Consider the following 23,747-nt stretch of genomic DNA (forward strand, 5'->3'; position numbering starts at 1 on the left):
TAATGTGCTGGGTATGGTGTGTGACCACCTCTGGCACCAACACTGGCCTGTCGTAATTACATCAAAATCTTGAATAAATCCTCTCTGCGAGTCTTGCCTTTAAACGGAAATATTGCCATTAATTCTTCCGTGCATGCTTTGCTTTGAATATACAGAAATCACACGTAAGAATAGATTTCTTCTTCATCAACGTTGCGTTGGACATTTAATAAACACCAAAAGCCATTCTACGGCTCTGAGACAGTGAAAAAAATATGTCGCAAGTGGTCTCAGCACTTTCTGAAGAGAAAAAGAGACATGCTGTGAATTAAGTCATCAATCTCACTTTGAGGCAACAACACCCATTCCTCCTTCAGAGCTACTCAGAGGTTTTGGAGAGTCTTTGGTGGATACTGACGTGATGCAATACGTCTCCCTAGTGCATCCCAGACAAGCTCTGTGGGATTCAAATAAGGAGAGAGAGCAGGCTTCGCCTTGCGTGCAATTTCTTCAGTTTAAAAAAAAATACTGACTGTGCTCTATGGGGACGAGTATTATCGTCCTTCAATACGATGTCTGTATGGGCCCACAGCACCTCGCAACAACCGCGCACAAGATTACAAGATCTAGTCACGGTACCTGTCAGCAGTTAAATCTTGCTGATACACGAGTACAATTTCATGAAGAGGTGTTCGAGTGGTCAACATAATCGCTGCCCAACCCATTAGGGATCCTCCGCGATATCGGTCTCTTTCCACAATGTTCGGGTCCTGAAATCGTGTTAGACGTTCCCTCCAGACGCGAACCCTTCGAAAATCACTCTCCAGACCAAATCGAGGCTCATCTGTGAAAAGACCATTGCCCCACCGTTCGATCGTCCAGGTTACATGTTGACGGCTCCACTCTAGATGTTCCCTTCTGTGAAGACACGCCAGAGGATGTCTCTAGCAATAAAGGCCACTCTACTGAAGCCATCTGTACACCGCTTCCCTCGATACAACACGTCTAGAGGATGCTGCAAGATCGGATGCCAGTTACAGTGCAGTACTAAGGCGGTACCGTCGTGTCCTTACATCCAAACAACCGTCCTCTCTTTCTGACGTCACAAGTGACTGGCCCTGTCCTGGTCTCCGGCATACAGTTTTGGTCTCTATAAACTGTCGCCTCATCTAAGAATCAACAGAACGATTCACATTAAGCCTTCGGGATACATCAGTTTGCGACTCTCCTGCCTCTATTTTTCGTTCTGCCTTCCACAACACAGAATCTGTAGGCATTTTCACTGTACTATACTGCGCCGTCTCTGACTGTACAGAGTGCTTTTGGATGTGGAACTACCCTACAAACACAATCCCGCTTGATAGGTGCCCTGACGTCATTGCTGGCGTGGTTGTCCGTTGATCTGAATGCCACCTTTCTATGTAGAACACGATCGTAACGATGCCTGTTGACAATTTGTATGATTATATCGTTAATTATACACAGGACGAGAAAATAGCAGTTTGTTGCCTTAATTTAGGACACCATTGTAGATATTTGCTAAGATTTGCAGCGCAGGAAAGTGCTTTGGAGAGTGGGGGCGGAAGGGAGCGGTCTGGCCGGCCGCCACAGCATGTTATGTTGGTCCACACAATAGAAGAATTTTGTTTAATGAAATAGGAAATCTTATAAACCGATTTCGTTCTTCGGCAACCTATAAAAACTCTTAATCAGAGTAGGCATACTCGTTTTAACAGAATTTTTGAGCTCGTAACTCGAACGAAAGCTTAACGCCACTTAATGAAACTTTGATGTGAAACCACAGTTTTATGCTAAGGGCGGGTGTACACGGCGGTGGTTGTCTGTGACATGGAAGCGGCTCTTCTTCTGTGCTCCTCTGTGCTCCGACTACGTCGGCATCTACTTTGTGCCGGGGGGGGGGGGGGGGGGGGGGGGTTGTATTTTATAAAGAATGAACCTAAATAAGGTAAACAAAATTTTGTCATCACTTAGTCAGTAGTTGCTGTGATCTTGTGCAGAGCGATATGTAATTTGTTTTATTATTGTCAAGGTGTAGCCGGCCGGAGTGGCCGAGCGGTTCTAGGCGCTACAGTTTGGAACCGCGTGACCGCTACGGTCGCAGGTTCGAATCCTGCCTCGGGCATGGATGTTTGTGATGTCCTTAGGTTAGTTAGGTTTAATTAGTTCTAAGTTCTAGGGGACTGATGACCTCAGCAGTTAAGTCCCATAGTGCTCAGAGCCATTTGAACCATTTGTCAAGGTGTATACCGTTTCTTTGCATCGATATAGATTCTAAAAGCTATGAAGTCGATAAACAAAACACGGAATTTTTGACTGAGTGCACTGAACAATATCTTTTTGCGCTGTCCTACAGACGTGGAGCCCTTCCAGTTTGCCTCACGTGCAACAATACTGCTTCTGTTGTTAAACTGCCAACTTAAAGCAACACTACCAAGCAGGTCATCGGCAGTTCCAAAAAATTTCCTCTGGTTAGAGAAGCTCGTCATGAAAAACGCTAGGAATATCAAGCTTCCTACAAAAAAACACGTCCTTACTAAATCGCTCTACGAGCGGGCAAAAGAATCTACCGAAGCATCTTTGCGTACGCGTTGGACATTTAATAAACACTAAAAGCCATTTTACGGCTCTGAGACAGTGAAAAACATATGTCGTAAGTGGTCCCAGCACTTTCTGAAGAGAAAATGATTGTTGTGGCCGCATTTCAAGGCGTTGCACTGTCTGCACGAAGCAATAAAATAAGAACAGAAAATTGGGTGCCGGCAGTAACAGTACTTTTCTCGACCTTCTACAGAAGATACTTTGCTACGTCACAGCACTTGATGAATCATGTGACATCGTTGATGAAGAAAAAATCTATTCTTACGTGTGATTTCTGTATATTCAAAGCAAAGCATGCACGGAAGAATTAATGCCAATATTTCCGTTTAAAGGCAAGACTCGCAGAGTGGATTTGTGCAAGATTTTTGATGAAATCACGACAAAATCAAACATTAGTTAGGATAAACTGGTATCTCTTTCAACTGACGGAGCCCCAGCGACGATTGGCAGAGAAAAGGGATCAGTAAAGAGAATCAAGAATGAGAGTGGTGAGCTACTACCTCATCAATGCATAATTCACTATGCAGCCCTTTGTGCAAAATTAAGTCCCACTCTGAAAGAAGTAATGGACTGCTTGACTAAGTCGATTACTTTTATGAGGTTCTTTACACTCTTCAGTATAGACAGTTCAAAGACTTTCTGAGTGTGATCTGGCGCATCATGACTTACTGAAGCAAAAAATTGGTCGACGGCTAAATATTGGTCAATGATTGAACGTTTTTGGCGAATAAAAGGAGAAGTAACCTCCTTCTCAGACAACGTGGATACACAAGAAGCAAGGAAACATCTGCAATTCCCAGCAAACGAATGCTTCCAGGAAGGCGTTAAGAAACATTTGAATTCTCTCAAAACCGAGCTACAAGGACATGGGAAGTTAATATGTGATCTCATACAAAGTGTGTCTTCTTTCCGTCACAATCATGGTGTCTTTGAAAAAGATATTTCAAGTCAATAATTTACTTACTTTCCAGTAATTTTTTAATGTAAAATTAATTCTCAAAGAGACATTGCTGTATTTCCAAATTTTGTGTCAGATCTTAGAAAGTAATCTGCAGCAGCGTTCCAAGACTTTGCGGAGATGGTCACGATTCTTAAAATCACTTTTCGAAATTTCTCCAGCTGCAGAATGGACTGATGTGACTGGAAAGTTCTTTCACTTTGCAGAGCCTTTACTCTTGATGGTGATAGCAGAGTCTGAGGAAGACAGTTCCTTCCAAAGTATGAAACTGCAGCCATCGAAGAATTTTGGAGAACACATGTCCCAGAAAAGCAAAATTGCAAAAATATTACCATTTGCTAGCTACTACACTGACAAAAAGGAATCGCAATATCATTAAATAATCAATGTAAAGTAATGAAGTTTTGGGAATACATTTGACATGTTAACATATTTAAGTTATTAATACTGCAAGACAACATATTAATGTAAGAGTTAGATGAGCCATTGCAAATGAGATATGCTGTTACATTAATAACCAGGGTTACCGCCAGACTGTTGAATGTAAGCATGCAAACGTACATGCATTGTCTTGTACATGTGGCAGATCTCAGTCTGTGTGAGGGAGTTACATGCCTGTTGCACTTGGTCGATCAATACAGGGACGGTCAATGTGGTTGTGGATGACGCTGGAGTTATCGTCCGATGATGTCCCATATGTACTCGATTGGAGACAGGTCTGGTGACACGGTAGGCCAAAGCAACATATCGACACTCAAAATAGCATGTTGGATTACAACTGCAGTATGTGGATGAGAGTTATACCGTTGTAAAACACCCGCGGGAGAGCTGTTCACGAATGGCAGCATAACAGGTCGAATCACTAGATATGCAGTCAGCGTGCGTGGGGCAACGAACAGTGTGTTCCTCCTGTCATACGAAATCGCACCCCAGACCATTACTACTGGTGTAGGTTGGCTGCAGGCGCTCACCTGCCCCCAATCTAATCCAACACACGACCATCACTAACACCGAGGCAGAACCGACTTTCAACAGAGAACACAGTAGACCTCCACTACCCCTTCAACGAGCTCTCGCTTGACTCCGCATATGGCGGTGGTCTGGGGTCAGAGGAATGCACGCTGTCCTTGATGTAACCGTTTTGTAGCAATCGACTGTGTCACTGTGGTGCCAACTGCTGCTCAAATCGCTGCGACGGATGCAGTGCGACGCGCTTCCCTCTCGGTAGTGCCACATGGCCTTCCGAATCCCGGTCTTCTTCAGACCATACATTCCTACGATCACCGCTTCTAGCAATCAGGTATAGTTCCTACATTCCCGACAAGACTTTCTACAATATCGCAGAAGGAACATCCAGATTCTCGAAGCCCTATTCCGAGACCTCGTTCAAACTTAATGAGGAGTTGAAATGGCGTCCTTGTCGTGTTAAAAGCATTATTGACTAACAACAACTCACCACGTCAAATCGCAAAGGTAACTACCGCTTTCTACCGTTACAGCGTGTATTTAAAGAAAACCTGATTTTCATTCTCATAGTGGCGCTACTAGTGTCACTTTCATACGACTGGCGCTAAATCTGAATATACATCATCTTTCAGATGTGAAAACACGCTTGCCAACTTTCGTTTATGGCGCACAACTCGTGTTTCGTTATTTTTTATTTATTTTATTTTATTTTATTTTATTTATTTTTTTTTTGTCAGCGTCGGTTTGGCTCCACATATGTTTATGGAGTTTCATTTTCAAAGAAGAATTTTTTGAAGTACCAACACCCTGCAGGAGTAACGGCTGCCGACCTTATAGACACTATTTGCGTAAGCTGCTCCCCGCGTGGACCTAGCTTTAAAAACTGGGTCCGGACCGGAAATGTAATTCCTCGCACTGATTTTGGAATACAATTGTGCCTATTTATTGTATCTCACCTTATTTTGTGGGTGAAAATTAAAATTAATATTAATAATCAACATGGACTGTTTTTTCTTTGGACCTCGATAAACCATCAAAAGTATCCGGAACCCACCTAAAACTACTTTCCGCCCCAGCGATAGCGATTCATGGACAGTTTCCTTACAAAGGTAGTAGTCGAATTTTTGCTCCGTCTACGGCTTGATCACGCTTGTGGACTTTCAGTAACTACATTTCGTCAACGGGATGTTAAAAGTTAGTCTCAGTTCTTTTCTATACTCTGAGCAAGGCGATACGCCAGCCATTTCCCCAGAATTTTGCCAAGGTAGTTCCATAAATTGTTCGTGGAAAATACGATGCTTGCCGGGATCTTAGTGTCTTGCGCGTCTTAAAACATTTATTCGAGCGGAGTCCTTAAGTAGAGAGAGTCTCAGTATAAGACATGGTTGCTATTAGTATCTATACATTTAGTTTGAAATCGTGTAAAACTCTTCGTTTTCCTTTTCTCTACATACAACCATTTATTGAAAGCGGTTGTGCTTAAAACAATTGGAGATATGATGCAAATATTTTCATTTTCTCTCGTTATAATGTCCCGCCACAACGAGATCAGGAAAATCGTGCTCCCGCACAGGAAGATAGGAGGAAGGGAAGCAAGTCAAAACAGAACTGTGAAACTGCAATCGTGCTTTCAACACAGCACCATTTGAGTACATATCGTTTCTTAATGACTATGCCATCTCTATCCTTGCAAGTCACTCTTAATGATTACTGTCAATTTATGACAAAGTAAATGTACCAAAAATGTTGACGTATTTTGCATCTTCTGTACCATAAAATGAGTGGCATCGCACTCAAATATGTTATTGCAGCGGCAGATAAAGTTTTGATGCCCTCCATCAATTGAATTGTGTCGTGTAGTAAAGAACGTTTGCTATGTGTTGATATATTTTGGCGCTCTAAATCGGTAATGAGATACATTAGCGTTTATATAAAGAGCGTGTTTGCAGAGATTTTATTTGCCAGGATCACGTAGTTTATTGCAACATTCATTACATCGAAATTCTTATTACCAGAAAGTTGACTATATATCTAGGTTATACCGTACTTTTTACTGCGGAAAAATCTTTCGCAGTTTATCACTGGCCTTACCTTTAGATCATCTCTGCTTTTGTAGCACTAACAAGCCGGCAGAACGCGTATTAGTAAAACTTTAGTCGTCTGTTCATTCTGTACAGGTAGGCCGGTGTGAGCCACTGCGCAGCGAAATTCCAATCAGTGCTGCCACATGATGGAGCTTGCATAATTAACCAGCCCTAATGGGTCGCCTGACAAGCCATAAATCCCAAACTACTTTACCAAATGACAATTACAGGTTTGACCTTCTCCTGTTCACACGGATTTCCGGCAAGGTAAGAGAGATTATGAACGAATAATTGCTTTACCAGTAAAATATTAGAGTATTGAGCTTGAAGTAAAACTGAAATTTAAACGTTTAAAGTCAACATAATATGGGTGCGTAAATTCTAAAGCCTTTGAGTCAATGGAATCAGGAGTCTTGTGTTAGTCTCAATGTCTGAATAGGCGAACTAATTAAACTTAAAACAGAAAACGAATGATAATTAAACTTAAAACAGAAAACCAATGAGACTGCCTTGAGATCGAGAAATGAAGCTTGAGCTTCCTGTACATCTAAACCCATCAGATAGTTGTCGCCAAAGAAAACCAGGACATTATAAAACTGATGGTATCGTGTTTACTAGTGATACCTACAAATCGTTATAGTTTCAGTTCAGACTATTATGATCAGATCAGTGCCACAGAATTATTCCTTTGAGACAGTAATATGAACTCAAGCACCATCGTCTATGCTCTGTTAAATCTACTGAGAGACACTTTTCAAAGATTTCTGGGATATATTCGGTCAGATATCTTTGATTTCAGCCCTTATTTCTTTTTTACTTATTTAACAGGACACTTACGTAACCAGCAACAGGACTGATAGTGTGCTGTGAACAGTTAAATAATTTTTGCCAGACAGCTATCCCCAGCTAAAATATTTTGTGCATACTGTGATTGTGTATTACTAAAACGTACTATACGAAAAGACTGGAAAGCTACTTTCATCGACCATAAACATCCACAAAACCATTAACTTCACGGTAGAGCACTGTAAAACTACCGCTTGGTTACTTGAATGCCGAGTATTTACTGAAAAGTGTGTCATGTCTTGACTACTTCGACTTTGATACTCCTGCAGTTTTTTTAATCTTCAAGCAACGAAATTTTACAAGACTGTATTTTTCCCAATATTGTGGAAATAGTCTGGCAAGTTTATTCCTTTTTCTTATAATAATGCAGCACAAATATTAACGTAATACACACGTGAAAAAAATTTGCATAACCCCGGTTCCCAGAACTTCCGAAGATAGACGTTGACTGTGGATATTGTATCACAGACACAGTCCCTCTGACTGTTTAGAGATGTCACTAAGCCCACCCAAAGATGTAAACAACCATGCTTGAGCAGCGCGTATTAGACGGAGGGGGTCCGACAGCTGATCAGTTTCAGTCATTCAACCAGGAAGATGATACACTCCTCGTGTTATCAGTAGTTCAACCATGCCTAGACGGTCAATACCGCGGTTCGATCTCGTCCGCATTGTTACTTTGTGCCAGGAAGGTCTCTCAAAAATGGAAGTGTCCAGCCGTCTCGGAGTGAACCAAAGCGATGTTGTTCGGACATGGAGGAGATACAGAGAGACAGGAACCGTCGATAACATGCCTCGCTCAGGCAGCCCAAGGGCTACTACCGCAATGGATGACCGCTACCAACGCCAACATGTTGAATAATGCTTTTCGTGCAGTCGCTGGACGTCCTGTTAAAAAAAAAATGGCTCTGAGCACTATGGGACTTAACATCTATGGTCATCAGTCCCCTAGAACTTAGAACTACTTAAACCTAACTAACCTAAGGACGTCACACAACACCCAGTCATCACGAGGCAGAGAACGTCCTGTTTCGACTCAAACTGTGCTCAATAGGCTGAATGATGGGCAACTTCACTCCCTACGTACACGGCGATGTCCATCTTTGCAACCACGACACCATGCAGCGCGCTAAGATGGGCCCAACAACATGCCGAATAGACCGCTCAGGATTGGCATCACCTTCTCTTCACCGATGAGTTTCCCATATGCCTTCAACCAGACAATCTGTTCAGAAAGTGCAGCTAGGTGGAGGTTCCCTGCTGTTTTGGGCTGGCGTTATGAGGGGAATGACGTACGGCGCTGGTGGTCATGAAAGGCGCCGTAACGGCTGTACGATACGATAATGCCATCCTCCGATCGATAATGCAGCCATATCGGCAGCATATTGGAGAGGCATTCGTCGTCATGGACGACAATTCGCGCCACCCTCGCGCATATCTTTTGAATGACTTCCTTCAGCATAACGACATCGCTCGACTAGTGTGGCCAACATATTTTCCAGACATGAACCCTATCGAATATGCCTGGGATAGACTGAAAAGAGCTGTTTATGGTCGACGTGACCCACCAACCACTCTGAGGTTCATACGCCGAATCACCATTGAGGGATCGGACAATCTGGACCAACTGTGCCTTGATGAACTTGTGAATAGTATGCCACGAAGAATATAGGCATGCATCAATGGAAGAGGACGTGCTACTTGCTATTAGAAGTACCGCTGTGTACAGAAATCTGGACCATCACCTCTGAAGGTCTCGCTGTATGGTGGTACAACATGTAATGTGTGGTTTCCATGAGCAATAAAAATATCAGAAATTATGTTTATGTTCATCCTTATTCCAATTTTCTGTATAGGTTCCGGAACTCTCGGAACCGAGGTGACGCCAAACTTTTTTTGATATGTGTATTTCCAATATGGATCAAATGGCTCTAAGCACTATGGGTCTTAACATCTGAGGTCATCAGTCCCCTACACTCAGAACTACTTAAATCTAACTTACCTAAGGACATCACACACATCCATGCCCGAGGCAGGATTCGAACCTGCATCCTAGCAGCAGCGCGATTGCGGACTGAAGCGCCTAGAACCGCTCGGCCACAGCGGCCGGCATGTATTTCCATTTCCTTGACTAAAAAGTTAGATTTTGGGAATGCGTGTATTCTTCTATAGACTATTGGTGCATTAAATTTACTGCTTACCGCTAGCAGACATAAAGCTGTAGCCCACAAAAGTTCTTCACTATCTAGGGTCTACAGTCAGCCTCAGTTTCACTTTCTTAACTATCGACGGCTTGGGGCAGAGACCACAATGGCGATCGCCCCAACCCTCACATTCAACCGTGGAAAGTAAAACTTGCAATTTTCATCCCATTACTCCATATTAACTTGAACAGTGAAAGCAGAACCTTAGACAGCAACACGGTAAGACGATTCCCAACTTCTGAGAAGTTTTAAGCCCAATGTTGTCAGAAGAAGAGAGTAAGTAATCTAATTAGTAACTATTATCCACTCCAAATAATTACTATTAACCACTTGTGTCTCAATAGTAATGGAGAAAGTTGATAGGGCAGTGTTAATTAATCAATGGACAGCGAGTGTTTGTCGTACACGTTTCGGCGAGTCGTCTCCAGCAGACCTGCTCATTGGATACTCACCAGCTGAACATTCCGAAATAAAATTCGGATTAGAATGAAATCTGTGATTTCGGCGTTGACACGATGAGATAAGGCAATCAGTTAAAGTCTCATTTAAAGCAATGTCAACTATGTTGTTGTGGTCTTGAATCCGGAGAATTGTTTGTTTCACATCTTTACGATAGCTTCTTTTGAGCAAGTCTCTTCATCTCTGCATATCTACAGTAACCTACAGCCATTTGAACCACCTTATCTGTGGCCAGGTCTCGGTCTCTCTCTATAATTATTAACCCAGCACCACTTCCCTCCATTAACAACTTAACGAGTCTTGAATGCCTTATGATGTATCTTGTCAACCGATTCCTTCTTTTAATGAAATTGTGCCATTAATTTCTATCTCCCCAAATTCTATTCAGCATCTCTTCATTAATTATCCATTCAACATTCTTCTATAGTACCGTATTTCAAAACGTTTTATTCTCGCCTTGTATGAACTGTTTGTCGTACACGTTTCACTTTCGTACAAGACTACATTCCAGACAAATAGTTTCAGAAAAGACCTTTCTAACGCTTAAATTTATACTGGATGGTACCCTTGCTGTTACCAGTCTGCGTTTTATATCCCCTTCAATTCGGCCATCTCATTAATCTTTCTCCCCAAACAACAAAACTCTTCTGATACTCTTCCTATTTCACACTGTAATAAACCCTACTTTCGCCTGAATTAAATCGACTTCATTCCATCACCCATGTTTTATTTTTGATGATGTTCATCTTTTAATAGCCCTAGGCAAGAGGTAGACACAATCGAAACCTCTCATATAAAAATTACTACACATCTAAAATAACTGGCAATTTTCCCGCAAAAATCAAAAGCTATAGCAATAAGAAAACCAAATGCAACATAAAACACCCCTTATCTGGGACTTAATCACTAAACATGAGTACCTGTTCTGCACAGAAAGCAATATGGTAATCACATTTCCCGCTAAAAGTAAATCTGGACAAATATTATTCCAAGCAATTAAACAGACAAGCCAACACCAGTACAACTGTACTATATAAAAAAGGATATTCTAGACGTCCCACTTATTAGGTCGGAAAAAAACGGACAAAAACTACGAGTTAGTGTTACGATAGAATATGAATAAATTTATATTTTATTACTTTTGAAGGTCTTCACCTCTTAAAGGAATCTGAGGGCACTACACACTCATTACAATAGCAGTACCGTATATCTGCTGCAACAACTGTAGAGATACATCCATCAGTTCAAAAGATTGGATTTCATGCTAAGTGAGCAAACTGGCCATGGCTCCTACAGGTATTTTTGCAATTTGGAATCTTCCTAAAGAAAACGGAAAAAATATGCTACTAATTAAACATCAGGTGTCGTAGGCTTCATTGATAGATATTTGAAATTTACATTTGGCATTGAATTTACTAATATTTAAGTCAACCAAACGTTCTTAAAAATTTCATGGAACGCCTATAATTTTTTATTGGTAGAGAAAACGTTTATACTGCTATACTACACAGCTGTTATTTACGTAACATGAAATGCTAAATATTATCGTTTAAAGGAATTAGTAGAGTCTACATTTCAAATAACGTTAAAAATGAAACATTTCAATGTTTCCATTGTACAGTAAAACAGATAGCAATAGAGGCATAATACACCGTTGTCAGTTACTTAACAAGAAATGTAAAATATTATGGTTTAAAGGAATTAGTAGATACCACATTCCTAATAACGTAAAAAATTAAACATTTTATTATTTCCATTGTACAGTAAAACATATAGCAATAACTGTAGAAGTATTCTGTAACGCCACCACTTTATTCTTTAGGGCAGTTAACCAATTAACTCATCTGACGTGACGTCCGATTTAAACGTAATAGACGTGAGCACGTGTCTCTGTCATGTTATCCCCAGTATGGCTCTTGTTTTAGCATTCTTCACATTAATGAAGAAGGATTCTATGCCGTAACGAATAAAATAAAACTTTTAATCAAGTAAGTAAAATGCATAGACCTTGCCTGTTAAGTAGAACAATTTGTAACCAGAAAAATCAAGTATATTCTTTTGTATTATGGAAGAAAATGTGAAATGTGTACGAGAAATCGTTGCTGCCGTTTGACGATATGGCCTAGCACCGAAACTAATTACAGTGAAATAAACCATTCATTCAAAAATAGGGAGGTCCGTTGGAAGAATTTTTACCTTCGTTTCTTTTACTCATGGATTTCTGAAATTTCACACAGAAGCATCTCGTCAAAGGAACGCACTTAATTCCAACTTCATCTACTCAGTAACATCAAATATAATGCAAGAATCAAATGACACCGTTGAAAGTCTCACACAAAACTACAGACAATATTTAAATCAAGAGAACATACACATTTTTAGCTCCAGTTTTGTCTGTTATATTTGCAGCTAATATAAATGTTTCTAAGAAGAAGCATCAGAATTGCCTCATATCGTCAACGTTTTCGTCAGCAGAAGCAGTAGCAGCTGTCATTTGACATTTACTGCTGAACAAAGATTTCCTCTAGACACTTATGTGAATTACGGCCGTCATGTTCCTACAGTATTTTTTATAATGTCAGCTATGCACGTTCCATTAGGTCGTCTTCCCGATCTTTTCTTCATGTTCTTACTTGGAGAAAAGTCCGAGGTAGTACCAGAATTATTGGTTCAACACACTTCTAGTCCTCGATAAAGCTGATCTCGTTTACTCTTCAATCCGCTCACTATGCGGCATGGAAGGCATGGACCTATATACCTATAACTAGATATCTCGCATGAAGACATTCTCATCGTTTTGGGATTCAAGTCTTAGGTTACCGAAAGAAAAGTTTTCCTCTTAGACAGGGGTGTAAGTTTCATTTACTAAAGGTATCATTTTTAATGCATAACTAAATAAGGCGAGTACAGTAGTGATAAATACAGCGGGACTAACGTGGCGTATCGTCATTCTGCCCCTGAGAGGCCAAAGCCAAATTCTCTTACATGTAGGATCGCTCGAGGTGACTCAGTTGCAAGACACTGGACCCACTGTCGGTACGACATGGGTTCCATTCCACTGATTTAGCTTTCTATAGTTTTACGTTCCTTCTCATGTCTATGATCTGGAGCTCAAACCAATAAAACTTAGGTAATTATTCACAGAGTAAACTCATTTTAAACTTTAAACCCTCTAGAGTACTGAACATGCACTTTAATTATTTATGTTGGAATTGTAGGACCTCCTCCACGCTACATCTAAGGAACTGATCTTTTTTTGGTCGTTGCAAATAAACGTTTCTTGTTTCAGATTCTGCTGTACGGCGCTGAAGGACTCCGTCAACAGCTATACACTTCAAGTATCGCTCTTTGGATACCAGAGCCCAAACAACTCGTCCCTTTTCTACTATACGGAGGAATCTTGTATCCTTTCTTTAGTAATTGTGAGCTTGTGATTACATCAAACTCGTGCTCAAACTGTTTGAGAGAACGCACAAGTAACGTGTCTGATGTATTCTTTGAAATGGAGTAATTAACACACAAGCAAGCACCACGTTCAATGTTAGGAAAAACAAGTTTTTTATCTTTGCTTGTATCCTTGTATAATCGTTTATTAATAATGTCTGTCTGGCTATTTTGGTAGCGTTTTTATTATACGCTTGTTGCTGTTTGAAAACTAATAGGCACTGTTTATTACCATGTGATGATATGACGTACATTCATTGAAGTATTTTTATTGACTTCATTATGTTCGAAGCGCGTTACTGTTTCTGTTATACATCAGTACGTAGCTCTGTAGTGGACTTTGTCACATCCGAATTTAGTGTCTGTCTGCCGAAACCAGTGAAGTGAATATTTTATATGTTTGCAAAGGTCGTTGACGTAATAAATTATGATACAAATAAACGGCAGAGTTTGTCGCCAAACGAATTAACAGAATCTGTATAAATCAGTTGGATGATGATTCTGAATCTAACAGTCACCTGAAATGATATTCACTTTCTGACGTTAAGATAATATCCGGCAGAAGAGTGTGAAAAGAGACTGAAATTTCTGGGACTCACGGAGACACAGGTGTACAGGAGTGGAAGACAAGTGCAGTTGTTTCGTTAAGTGATGTTTTCTATCACACGATAGATAGGGTTAACATCATACAGAGCACAAGCGACTCCTTTCTGCCAAATGGCAGTTCTAGCGACTGATTCTAAATAATGGAAATATTAACTCAGTAACATGAGTAAATATGTCACAGTGAGCTGTAATGGTTTGAGTAAAATAAGCTCTTTTCGTGTTTTGTATTTAAGTCTAAGGTTTTGGTGCCATCAGCTGAAGTGTCGTTGGTAGTGTGTAAGTGTGAAGGAGTTTAATTACGGTCAGGATATGTGACATGAGCCAGAACGTCAAGTGCAGTGAACTACTGACAGTTTAACCAGTATCGATGTAAAAGTATTAATTGATTAACTACAGTTTATTGCCACAGTCTGTGCGTTTTCCATCCAGCAGTCATCGAGAAGGCGCCACAAATGCCATCTCGCAGCATTTCCATAGCCGTTTTCCACGCATACGCCCCTCATCACATTTCAGAGAAAGAATCTTGTATCAGTTACCTACTGAACTTGATAATTTGTGAAATGGAAACTCTCAAGTCTGTAATTATTCCAGGGTACACTGTTTTTCAACAGCTGTCAGAACTGTTTCCGAAAGAAGTTTTTCTGCTTGCGATACTAGTACTGGGAAGCGATGTGGTTGTGTTGAAGACCTCGTAGCAGTCGCAGCTAGTATACAGGATGGTTATAATTAACCTTTCACTACTTCAGCCAATGTAGACAGAAAATTACTTAACGTATGGCTACTGAGCAATATAAGAATGTTGTTCAGACAGTGCGCTGTAGGATTTGCGATGTTAGTAGTGTTAGCGTCTTGACTTGATGCTGGGCGCCAGCTCTTGCACGTATGGTTGAAACACATCTGTCAATATGATGAAGTTTGGTTTGTGGAGCGCTCAACTGCGCGTCGTCAGCGTCCGTACAAAGTCCCAATTTTCACATAGTCCGATATTTTCACAATCCCATCTAGCCGCTATCACGAATGATAATGAGGATGATGATGATGATGATGAAATGACGAGGAGAACACAGACACCCAGTCCCCGTTCAGATAAAATCCCGAACCATGTCGGGAATCGAACCAGGGACCCGCGCATCAGTATGCATTACAGTTGCTGACAGTCACCATGGTTCTGGGCAATGTGAGTAGGGTTTTAGTCTTAAGACTGTTTTATCCGCTCTTCAAGAGCATCGACGCATTACAGGAATACGGAGAGCTCCTACTTCTGGACGAGAACAGAAGAACATGTTCCGAAAATTAGAGTTATTTGAAGATTTGGGAAATGCTCCAGGGGGAAGACGAAGGACAATTGCGCTACAGATTGGTGACGAAGTTACTGTTGCCATGGCTGAGGATGCTGGACACATTGTGCGATCTTCAAGTAGTGCACGAGAAGCGTCAAGAGTGCTGAACTTTCTATCGTACATCGTTCGCAACTGCTGCGAACATCTGTAAAACGGTATCCGTACAAACTTCACGTTCAGGCGGTCGTCACACTCAGCAACATTTGTAACCTGGAAAGCAACATATGTTACGCTCCCATGTGGAAATTAACCCTATCACCACCAGGGAATTTTCAACATGTGTATTTCCAAGTGGAGGAGGGGGTACATTGTTCCAATCCTAGAAAAAGTTTTTAAAAATTCCTTTTTTGAAGAGGTAATGATGTGTAATCTGGGTACAGAACCTGAGAATACCTTTTAACATAATCTTAGCAATATCAATGCATTTTCAATAATATGTACTACCGACTTTATGACCACCACAAAAGCATAAAAATTTCAGATTTCGTTCATTGTTGTTGACTTTCACTCACAACACTTTTTAAAGATATATCGATCTGTAGGTAAGGCCCTGAACTCGCAGTACTGAATACCACCTTCATTGGGTTAAGTAATATCTACTACTGAGACGTCTGTGGGGCATCAGAAAGTTGTTGCCGAAAGCAGAGAAACAATTATACATGGTGTTTGATTGTTATAGGTACACACTAAATGGGCGAATAGAGGACAATGAAAAAAGCAAATATTTCTAATGAACATGGGCCCGGAAACCAGTTGTTTCCTGATACAACATATTACGACTGAGTACATTATTACTTTATAATAGAGTCCCCGAAGATCAAAACTGCAGATATGCGCTCGATAGGAAACACATTACAAGTTTTCCGCTTGACCATCTCTCATGTGAAGCTAGCCTCGAGCGCTTCTTCTCACCGATGCTCATATACGTTCAAAAATTCAGGCGTGTTTCGAATTGACTGACAACATTTCAAAATGCGTTCCCGGAGGTCTTCGACACTACCAACAGAGGTGGAATACAACACAGCTTTTAAATGTTCTCACACAAAAAATTCCAACCCGTTCCGTTCGGGGGAACGTGGGAAGCCAAACCACTGGCGAGCCACGACTGATATACTTTTTGTCGAAGTCATATTTACCAGTACTTCCATATACAAGATGATAAAATCAAACGAGGACAGTTTATTACTTTAAAATTATTTTCGAATATACTGTTTTCGAAATAATTATGGTCTTAGAGATTAAAACTGTTATATCACAGGCGTGACTACACTTGCTCATACATCGTATTCTGCAATCCATTGGCTCCGGGCCTATGTGTATTAGGATCATTTTCTAGTTTTATTATCCTCTACTGACATTTTCACTTGTGCCTGTTGCGCTCAACATACCCAAATTCAATAATACAGGTTGTTGTCGTTGTCTTTGATATGAAGAATATTTTGATACAACTCTACACGTCTGTCTTAAGCATCTCACATCATCTCTGTGTACTGTAGTCAAGGCTTGCTCTTCCTCAACAATTTAAACACACACACCGTCCTTTCTTACCAAACAGACTGTTCCTGATGCATTAGGGTACATCCTGTCACCAATTCCATTCTTTAAGTGAAATTTTGCTGTAGATTTATGTCCTCACCAATTCGATTCAATACCTATTCGTTAGTTATTCGATTTATCAGTCTAAGCTTCAGCATACGTCTCAGCCCCACATTTCACAAGGTTCTATTCCTTTTCTGAACAGTTCATCGTCCATATTACACTTCCGTAGAAGGTTACAGTCCATACAAATACTTTCAAAAACTCGTCCTAATGCTTAAATATACCTATAGTTGTTTTTCTGCCAAAAAACAGTAAAAATTGCCTGTTCTGAGTGTCTTAGTTCCTAATCTAATTCCCTCAGCACTACCTCGTTTAATTCAACTACACTCCTATACCCTTGATCCACTGTCGTTGATCATTTCATAACCACTTTTCAGGCTACTACTCATTCCGCTCAGCTATCCTTCCAAGTCCTTTACCGGCTCAGGCAGAATTATAAGGGACAGTCAAAAGAAATCGAGACACATGGAAAAACGTAAGTAAAGTGTTTATTATTTCAGAAGTAAACGTCATAATTATTAATACATTTATCCAACTGGGAGAAAGGACAGTCAATGAACTCATGGATAAATGTTTCCGGTTGCCTAGGGTAACCATGATTTTACTCAGGTGTGCACCTCTTGGCCCGAAGCAAATCGACTGTCATGAATGCCTTTCTTCAGGGAAATAGGGAGAGATTGGTAGTGCATGGAAGATGTGTAAGAACTTTCCAGTGAAACTTCTGCAGCGTAGTCGAAACGACTTTGGCAACATGCGAGGCCGATCTGTCTCCATGCGGCTTCTTTATTTTTGGTGCCCTAAGAAAAGACATTCGTGGCTGTCGATTTGCACGCCTAGGTACAATCATAGTTCCATAGGAGACCGCAAACATTTTTCCATGAAGGCACTGACCGTATTGTCTCACAGTGGGATAAATGTTATAGCTATGGCGATTACTTCTGAAACAGTAAACAGTTTACTTTCTTTTGTTTTGTATGTCTCGTTTTCTTTTGATTACGCCTCATACATTTTCATTAGAAAACCTGGCAGTTTTCATGTTTTCTTTCGGAATTTGAAATCCCTTTCTCCTAGGTTATTCTTACTTCTTTGTCAGTGCAGCATCTGGGATAGGCTGCGATTCTGTCTCACATTCTGCTCGACTACTGCTTCCGTTTCAGATCCAGCAATTCTCATAACTGTTGTCTGATTTGTACAAGTTGCAGATAACCTTTCTCTGTATTTTATCCCTGCTATATTCAGATTTTCAAGGAGTGTATTCAGGTCAACATTTTTTAAAGTTTTCTCTAAATGTAAAAATTCTGCCTTCCTTCAATCTGTCTTGTAAGGCAAGTCCTCCACGAGGTCTGCTTCTATCAGTCATTCCACTCCTCTGCAAATAATTAGGTCAGTATGTGACCAGAATGACTTATTAATGCAAGGGTTTTCAATTATTCATACCTGCTAACATCTGCCTTCTTGAACCTGTAGGATATTTAGCGAACACCGTGTATCTTGGATACCGGGTGGAATAATTTTCTTATGCTTTGTTTTCCCAAGGATCTTATTAATTATGAAGGAATGTTGTCTACTCCAGGCGTCCTGTTTCGTCATAGGACTTTCAGTGCTCTGACATTTTCTTTTCCCTATATAACGTTTCGGGTTTCATTTTCATCTACTTCCTCTCGAATGTATTGAGAATTCCAATGGGGGCATTTGACAACGACTGGTTGATACAGGAGAAAGGATTGCAATAGAAGAGGAATGGGTAGCTTTGAAAATTGAAGTAGAGAAGGCGTTAGAGAGCAAATCAGGCAAAAGGACAGGGACTAGTAGAAACCTTCATTATCATGTAACTTAGTGTGCTAATTGATGAAAGAATAAAACATAAAAAATGCAGCAAGTAAAGCAGACAAAAGGGAACGCAAAGTCTACGAAATCAAATTGACGAAGTGAAATATCGTAAATCAGGATTGGCTATAGGAGAAACGCAACATTATTGAAGCATATTGACTATGTGCTATGTGAAAAATAGATGCTGCCTATAATAAAACTGAAACAGCCCTGGAGAAATGTGAAGGAATTGTATAAAATTCAAGAGCTCAGTTGGCTAGCCACTTCTAACCATAGAAGGGAAAGCTGAAAGTGCAATAGTTAGAAGCAAACCAATTTGAAAGCAATATTATGCTCTACATTTAATACGTGGAAATGCACGACACTGGCTAATTACGCTGTAACCGATGCATCAGTAGTGCTAGACACACAAATGATTAACAGTCCGGAGTGATGTAAGTACAAACGATCTTATAAATCTAATTATGGGGAAGGTAGATGGTAGACTGATTCCTTGAGCATTTCTTAAAGAATAAATTATCTAAAAGACTTCTCCGACTGATTCTTGAATAATGGTCGTTACTCCGGAATCTTTACCATATGTGGTTGATGAAAGAGGTAACATTCCGTAAAAAACCTACTTGTTTCATTAGCGTGAGTCACAGAGATGATCGTCAAAGTTCTGTAGGAGACACTAGTAGAAACATGTCGAACACACGGTTACTCATACTGTTAACAACCCGACAATGAACTTTCTAGAACAAGTCAATAAAACATCACTTCCTCAGAAATAAAACTTGCGCAGCACCCACGAAAATAAAAATTACAGAAATTTGGGCTTATAGGCAAAAATGCTGAAGTACCGTATCTTGGTTTGTAAGTATAGAGATAATATGCCCTGTGACACGTAGGCTGGGTAGTACCAGAGGAATGCCTCCTCGCACCATCGTACGTGACAAGAATAGCAAGTACTTGCTTTTTGCCTCTAGCTGACAGCCAACCTGATGGGCCTTGCACCTTGCAGAAGCCTTGAGTGAGTGTTCGCATTTATTTCCGCGCGACACTGCGCGACAGCTCGGCAGTCGCAGTCCTGAGATATGACGGCCACTTGGTGCTCCTTCCCTCACAGTCAAAGGCCTCAGCTGGATACGATAGCGGCACAGCAACACGTAACAACTGTGGCATGACAGAAGTAGCTTGGACTGCCAGACCTAAAGAGATTTCCCAAGCATACTGCACCGAACACATTACAAACCTATTCATTTTGAACTAAACTAATTATTGATGAGTCTCGCAGTTCTTACCGGAGGTAGATCACTAATTCTGTCCCACACGGTTTAATATTGGCGCCACTTGTCATGTTACGTATAGAGTGACTTCTCGATATGTCCAAAAACGTCACTTGTAGTAGGTATTTATAGTTTGCAGACTAAATATCCTTTTTATTCTTTTTATTTAGGAAACGATTTAGTGAATCGTTAACGTCACGATTTCACATTTACAAGAAGGACCCTAGGAAACTGCCTGCGGCCTGTACCAGCTGCCATGCAAGAGTGTGCGAATCGGCATTCGAGCGCGACATTACCTGACAATATATAACCCCCGAGTGTCCAATCGCACATCGCTGTACACAGTGCACCCATTAGGGAGAGTGTACCATATTCCGCTGTTGTCAATCACCAAGTGTCGCTCTCCGTTATACCATAGAAGGTCTGGTGTATCTGAAGTTACGACCCTCTTTCGCTTGGTTCCCAACTGAAAGTTTTCGTGCACTTTTCGGCCAACATGAATTCTTTATAAAGCGATAATTTTGCGTATCGCGAAGTTATTTTTAAGTTCATCTTACTTCTCGTTTGTGAACTGCAGAAAAGTAGTGATAGTTTAGTAAATACTGATCTCCTTGAGAAAGATTCGATTCCTTTCACTATTCTCCAAATGTTGTCGCTTTTTCATACACATATAAAAAACACTCTATGTAAAAAACGTTTTATCTTACAATGATTTAGGAGAATTAATGCTCTTTGTTAATGATCCAATTATCATAGACAATCCAAGTGAGGCACAAAAATATTTGGCAGTAGATGAAGTTTTGTATGCACTCGATGCTCAATATCACGCAAGAAAGAAAGGATGTTCTGTCTTGATGATTTAAATGTCAAAATTTGCTGCATAGGTTTTGTTTTAAATTTTTTTATCCAGAACCGTATCGGACCACACACCCGTTTTCAGCGCCATACCATAACTATCGTTATGCCATACGAATACTCCTCAAAACATGTACTCCTGAGATTAGTATGTTCATGTATGGCAATACGTTCTCCACATTGTTAAAAAGAAATGGTGGCAATCTACATGAACGTTCAGAAAATTCTGATAATATATTCTGCTTCACGATTCTGTGGACGTTCGTACAAAAAAATGGTTCAAATGGCTCTGAGCACTATGGGACTCAACTGCTGAGGTCATTAGTCCCCTAGAACTTAGAACTAGTTAAACCTAACTAACCTAAGGACATCACAAACATCCATGCCCGAGGCAGGATTCGAACCTGCGACCGTAGCGGTCTTGCGGTTCCAGACTGCAGCGCCTTTAACCGCACGGCCACTTCGGCCGGCTAGGGACGTTCGTACAGTTGGACACCTTTAGTTTTCCACAACATGAAACGTGTATTGCCAAATGTGTACCTATGAACGTTTGTAATTCACGTTTTAAACACTTTTCTTGAGACATAACAGTACCTACAGTGTGGCGCTGAATATGGTCATGCCATCTGGTATCAGTCCGGAATAATAAATTTAAAATAAATTCTATGCAGGCAATGTCATCATTTTAACTATCAGAACTGAAATTCCCGAATCAAAGAAGTATAGAGGAGTATTTTAATTGTTTGCCAGTAAATCACCTGAAGTATAAAAAGAAACGCAGATCATTCCATTTTGTACAAGTGTAACGGGTCGGGGTGTAGTGACATATTGAGCGTCAGTGACAGAGGGGAGCAAAGGCCATTATATTGTCAGGGATGGCCTGAGGAAACACAAAACTTTGGGGCTCAGAGGGTGAGGTTTGAGTGAAGCATTTATGATTTAACTAACAGTCATTTATTGAGACATAAGACCCTTTAAACAAAGAGAGTTGTACGATGGGTTTTAACTCGCTCAATTCCTCGCGGCTGCGGAACTGTGGAGTCGTAGCTTGCAGATTCCGGTTACGGCTGATGGTACGGCATCTCTTGTTTAGCGGCGCGCCGCCGGCGTATTGTTCCCTCAGTACCGTGACCGTGACCCACTGCGGCGGCAGCGCTTTCTTCTCATTGTGAATTCGCTCGTTGCCTTATTAACTAGCGGCTACTGCGTAGCGCTGGGTGATCCGTCACGGAATTGAGGCAGCGACCCTCAGGTTTGGCGTCTTCCGGCGAATTTCATCAGCCTCAAGGTTCACAGGTGATCCATTATGTGTGGGGCCTCACTCCGTTCGTCCTCACCCCTTAGTAACTTCTTTCTGGTAGAATCTCGAATGGCGACTTCTGCGTTATGAAGATGGTATCTGTTCTTTCGGACATAAATAAATAAATAAATAAAAATTACTCAGTCAGATAGAGCGTCTGCCATGTAAGCAAGAGATCTCGGGTTTGACTCCCGGTCGGGGCACACTTTTTCAACTGTCCCCCTTGATATTTATTAACGCCTGTAAGCAGCTAAATATCCGAATTTCAATGTAATTTCATTCTTCTGCGTTTTGTCGGAGGTGTTTATTCGGTGTTTTAACCAGTGTCGCGAAGTTTCTAGGGTGGCGACTGACTGTTCGGTCTTTGATCCATGCTTCTCACGTTGGCTGAAACGTGACCAAAGTCGACACACGTGCCGGCTTTCCATTGCTTCACTTCTATAATGCCGTGGTCGGGCATTGCCCTTTCGTACTCCTCCGCATCGCCAGATACGTCAAGCGCGTGAGTTTAATATGCAGACAGTTCCTGGTGCATTGATCACTGATTTGCGAACAAACAGAATTGGTCGTTGTTCTCCTTGGAAGCATTACCCGTCTGCTCGGTCGTTGATCTGTCGAAATACTGACTGGTGCTGCGCAAACTCCGCTGGTCATCGGCCTTCTCACGTTGGGCAGAAACGTGACGAATGTCACACACGCGCCGGCTTCCCTTTTTCGGCTGCTGCCGCTTCCGAATATTGTGGCTTAACGTGTGAAAAGTTCTAAAATGTTTCATATCAGCGCACCCTCCGTTACAGGGTGAAAATTACATTCTGGCAACAACCCCCAGGCTGTGGCTAAGCCATGTCTAGGCAATATCGTTTCTTCCAGAAGTGGTAGTTCTGCAAGTTTTGCCGGAGAGCTTCTGTGAAGTTAGGAAGGTAGGAGACGAGGTAGTGGCGGAATTAAAGCTGTCGTGCCGCCCCTGAGCTGTGTTTGGGTAGCTAAGTTGGTAGAGCACTTGCACGTGAAGGGAAAAGGTCCCGAGTTAGAGTCTCGGTCAGGCACACTGAACACGACAATATCAAATGTGAATAGAAAGTTCTCTACAAGATTTTTCTTACTTATAGACAGTGAAGTTCTTGTCTAAGGTGGTCAATATTACCACAGATAAACCGATTCCGGTTCTAAGTTCGGTACTATTTAGGATGACAATCAAGTCTACGGAGGATGGTTAAATTTTGTGACAAGATGAGCAAAAGATTACTCAACGTTACTCATTTTCACAGTGGACAGTTGCTGTGATCCTAATATTTTTTAACCTCTGCGAGCGGCATTCACCTTTAGCTGTGACGTGCTGTTGACTGCATGGCTGCTCTCGCCCCCCGAAAATCCTATTAAAAACTAATAA

The 23,747-nt window shown here is 41.1% G+C and overlaps 1 protein-coding gene across 1 annotated transcript in view; it reads left to right on the plus strand.

The window, feature by feature from the left end:
• LOC126249237 (cytosolic carboxypeptidase 6) overlaps nucleotides 1-23,747 on the plus strand; it is a 1,486,464-nt gene that overhangs the window by 1,446,210 nt on the left and 16,507 nt on the right. The window contains exon 9 of the mRNA XM_049950894.1: nucleotides 13,405-13,517. Within this exon, the coding sequence (XP_049806851.1) occupies nucleotides 13,405-13,517 (113 nt within the window). The remainder of the gene's footprint in view (nucleotides 1-13,404; nucleotides 13,518-23,747) is intronic.

The sequence above is a fragment of the Schistocerca nitens genome, chromosome 3 (genome assembly GCF_023898315.1).
Source record: "Schistocerca nitens isolate TAMUIC-IGC-003100 chromosome 3, iqSchNite1.1, whole genome shotgun sequence".
Lineage (NCBI taxonomy): Eukaryota > Metazoa > Arthropoda > Insecta > Orthoptera > Acrididae > Schistocerca > Schistocerca nitens.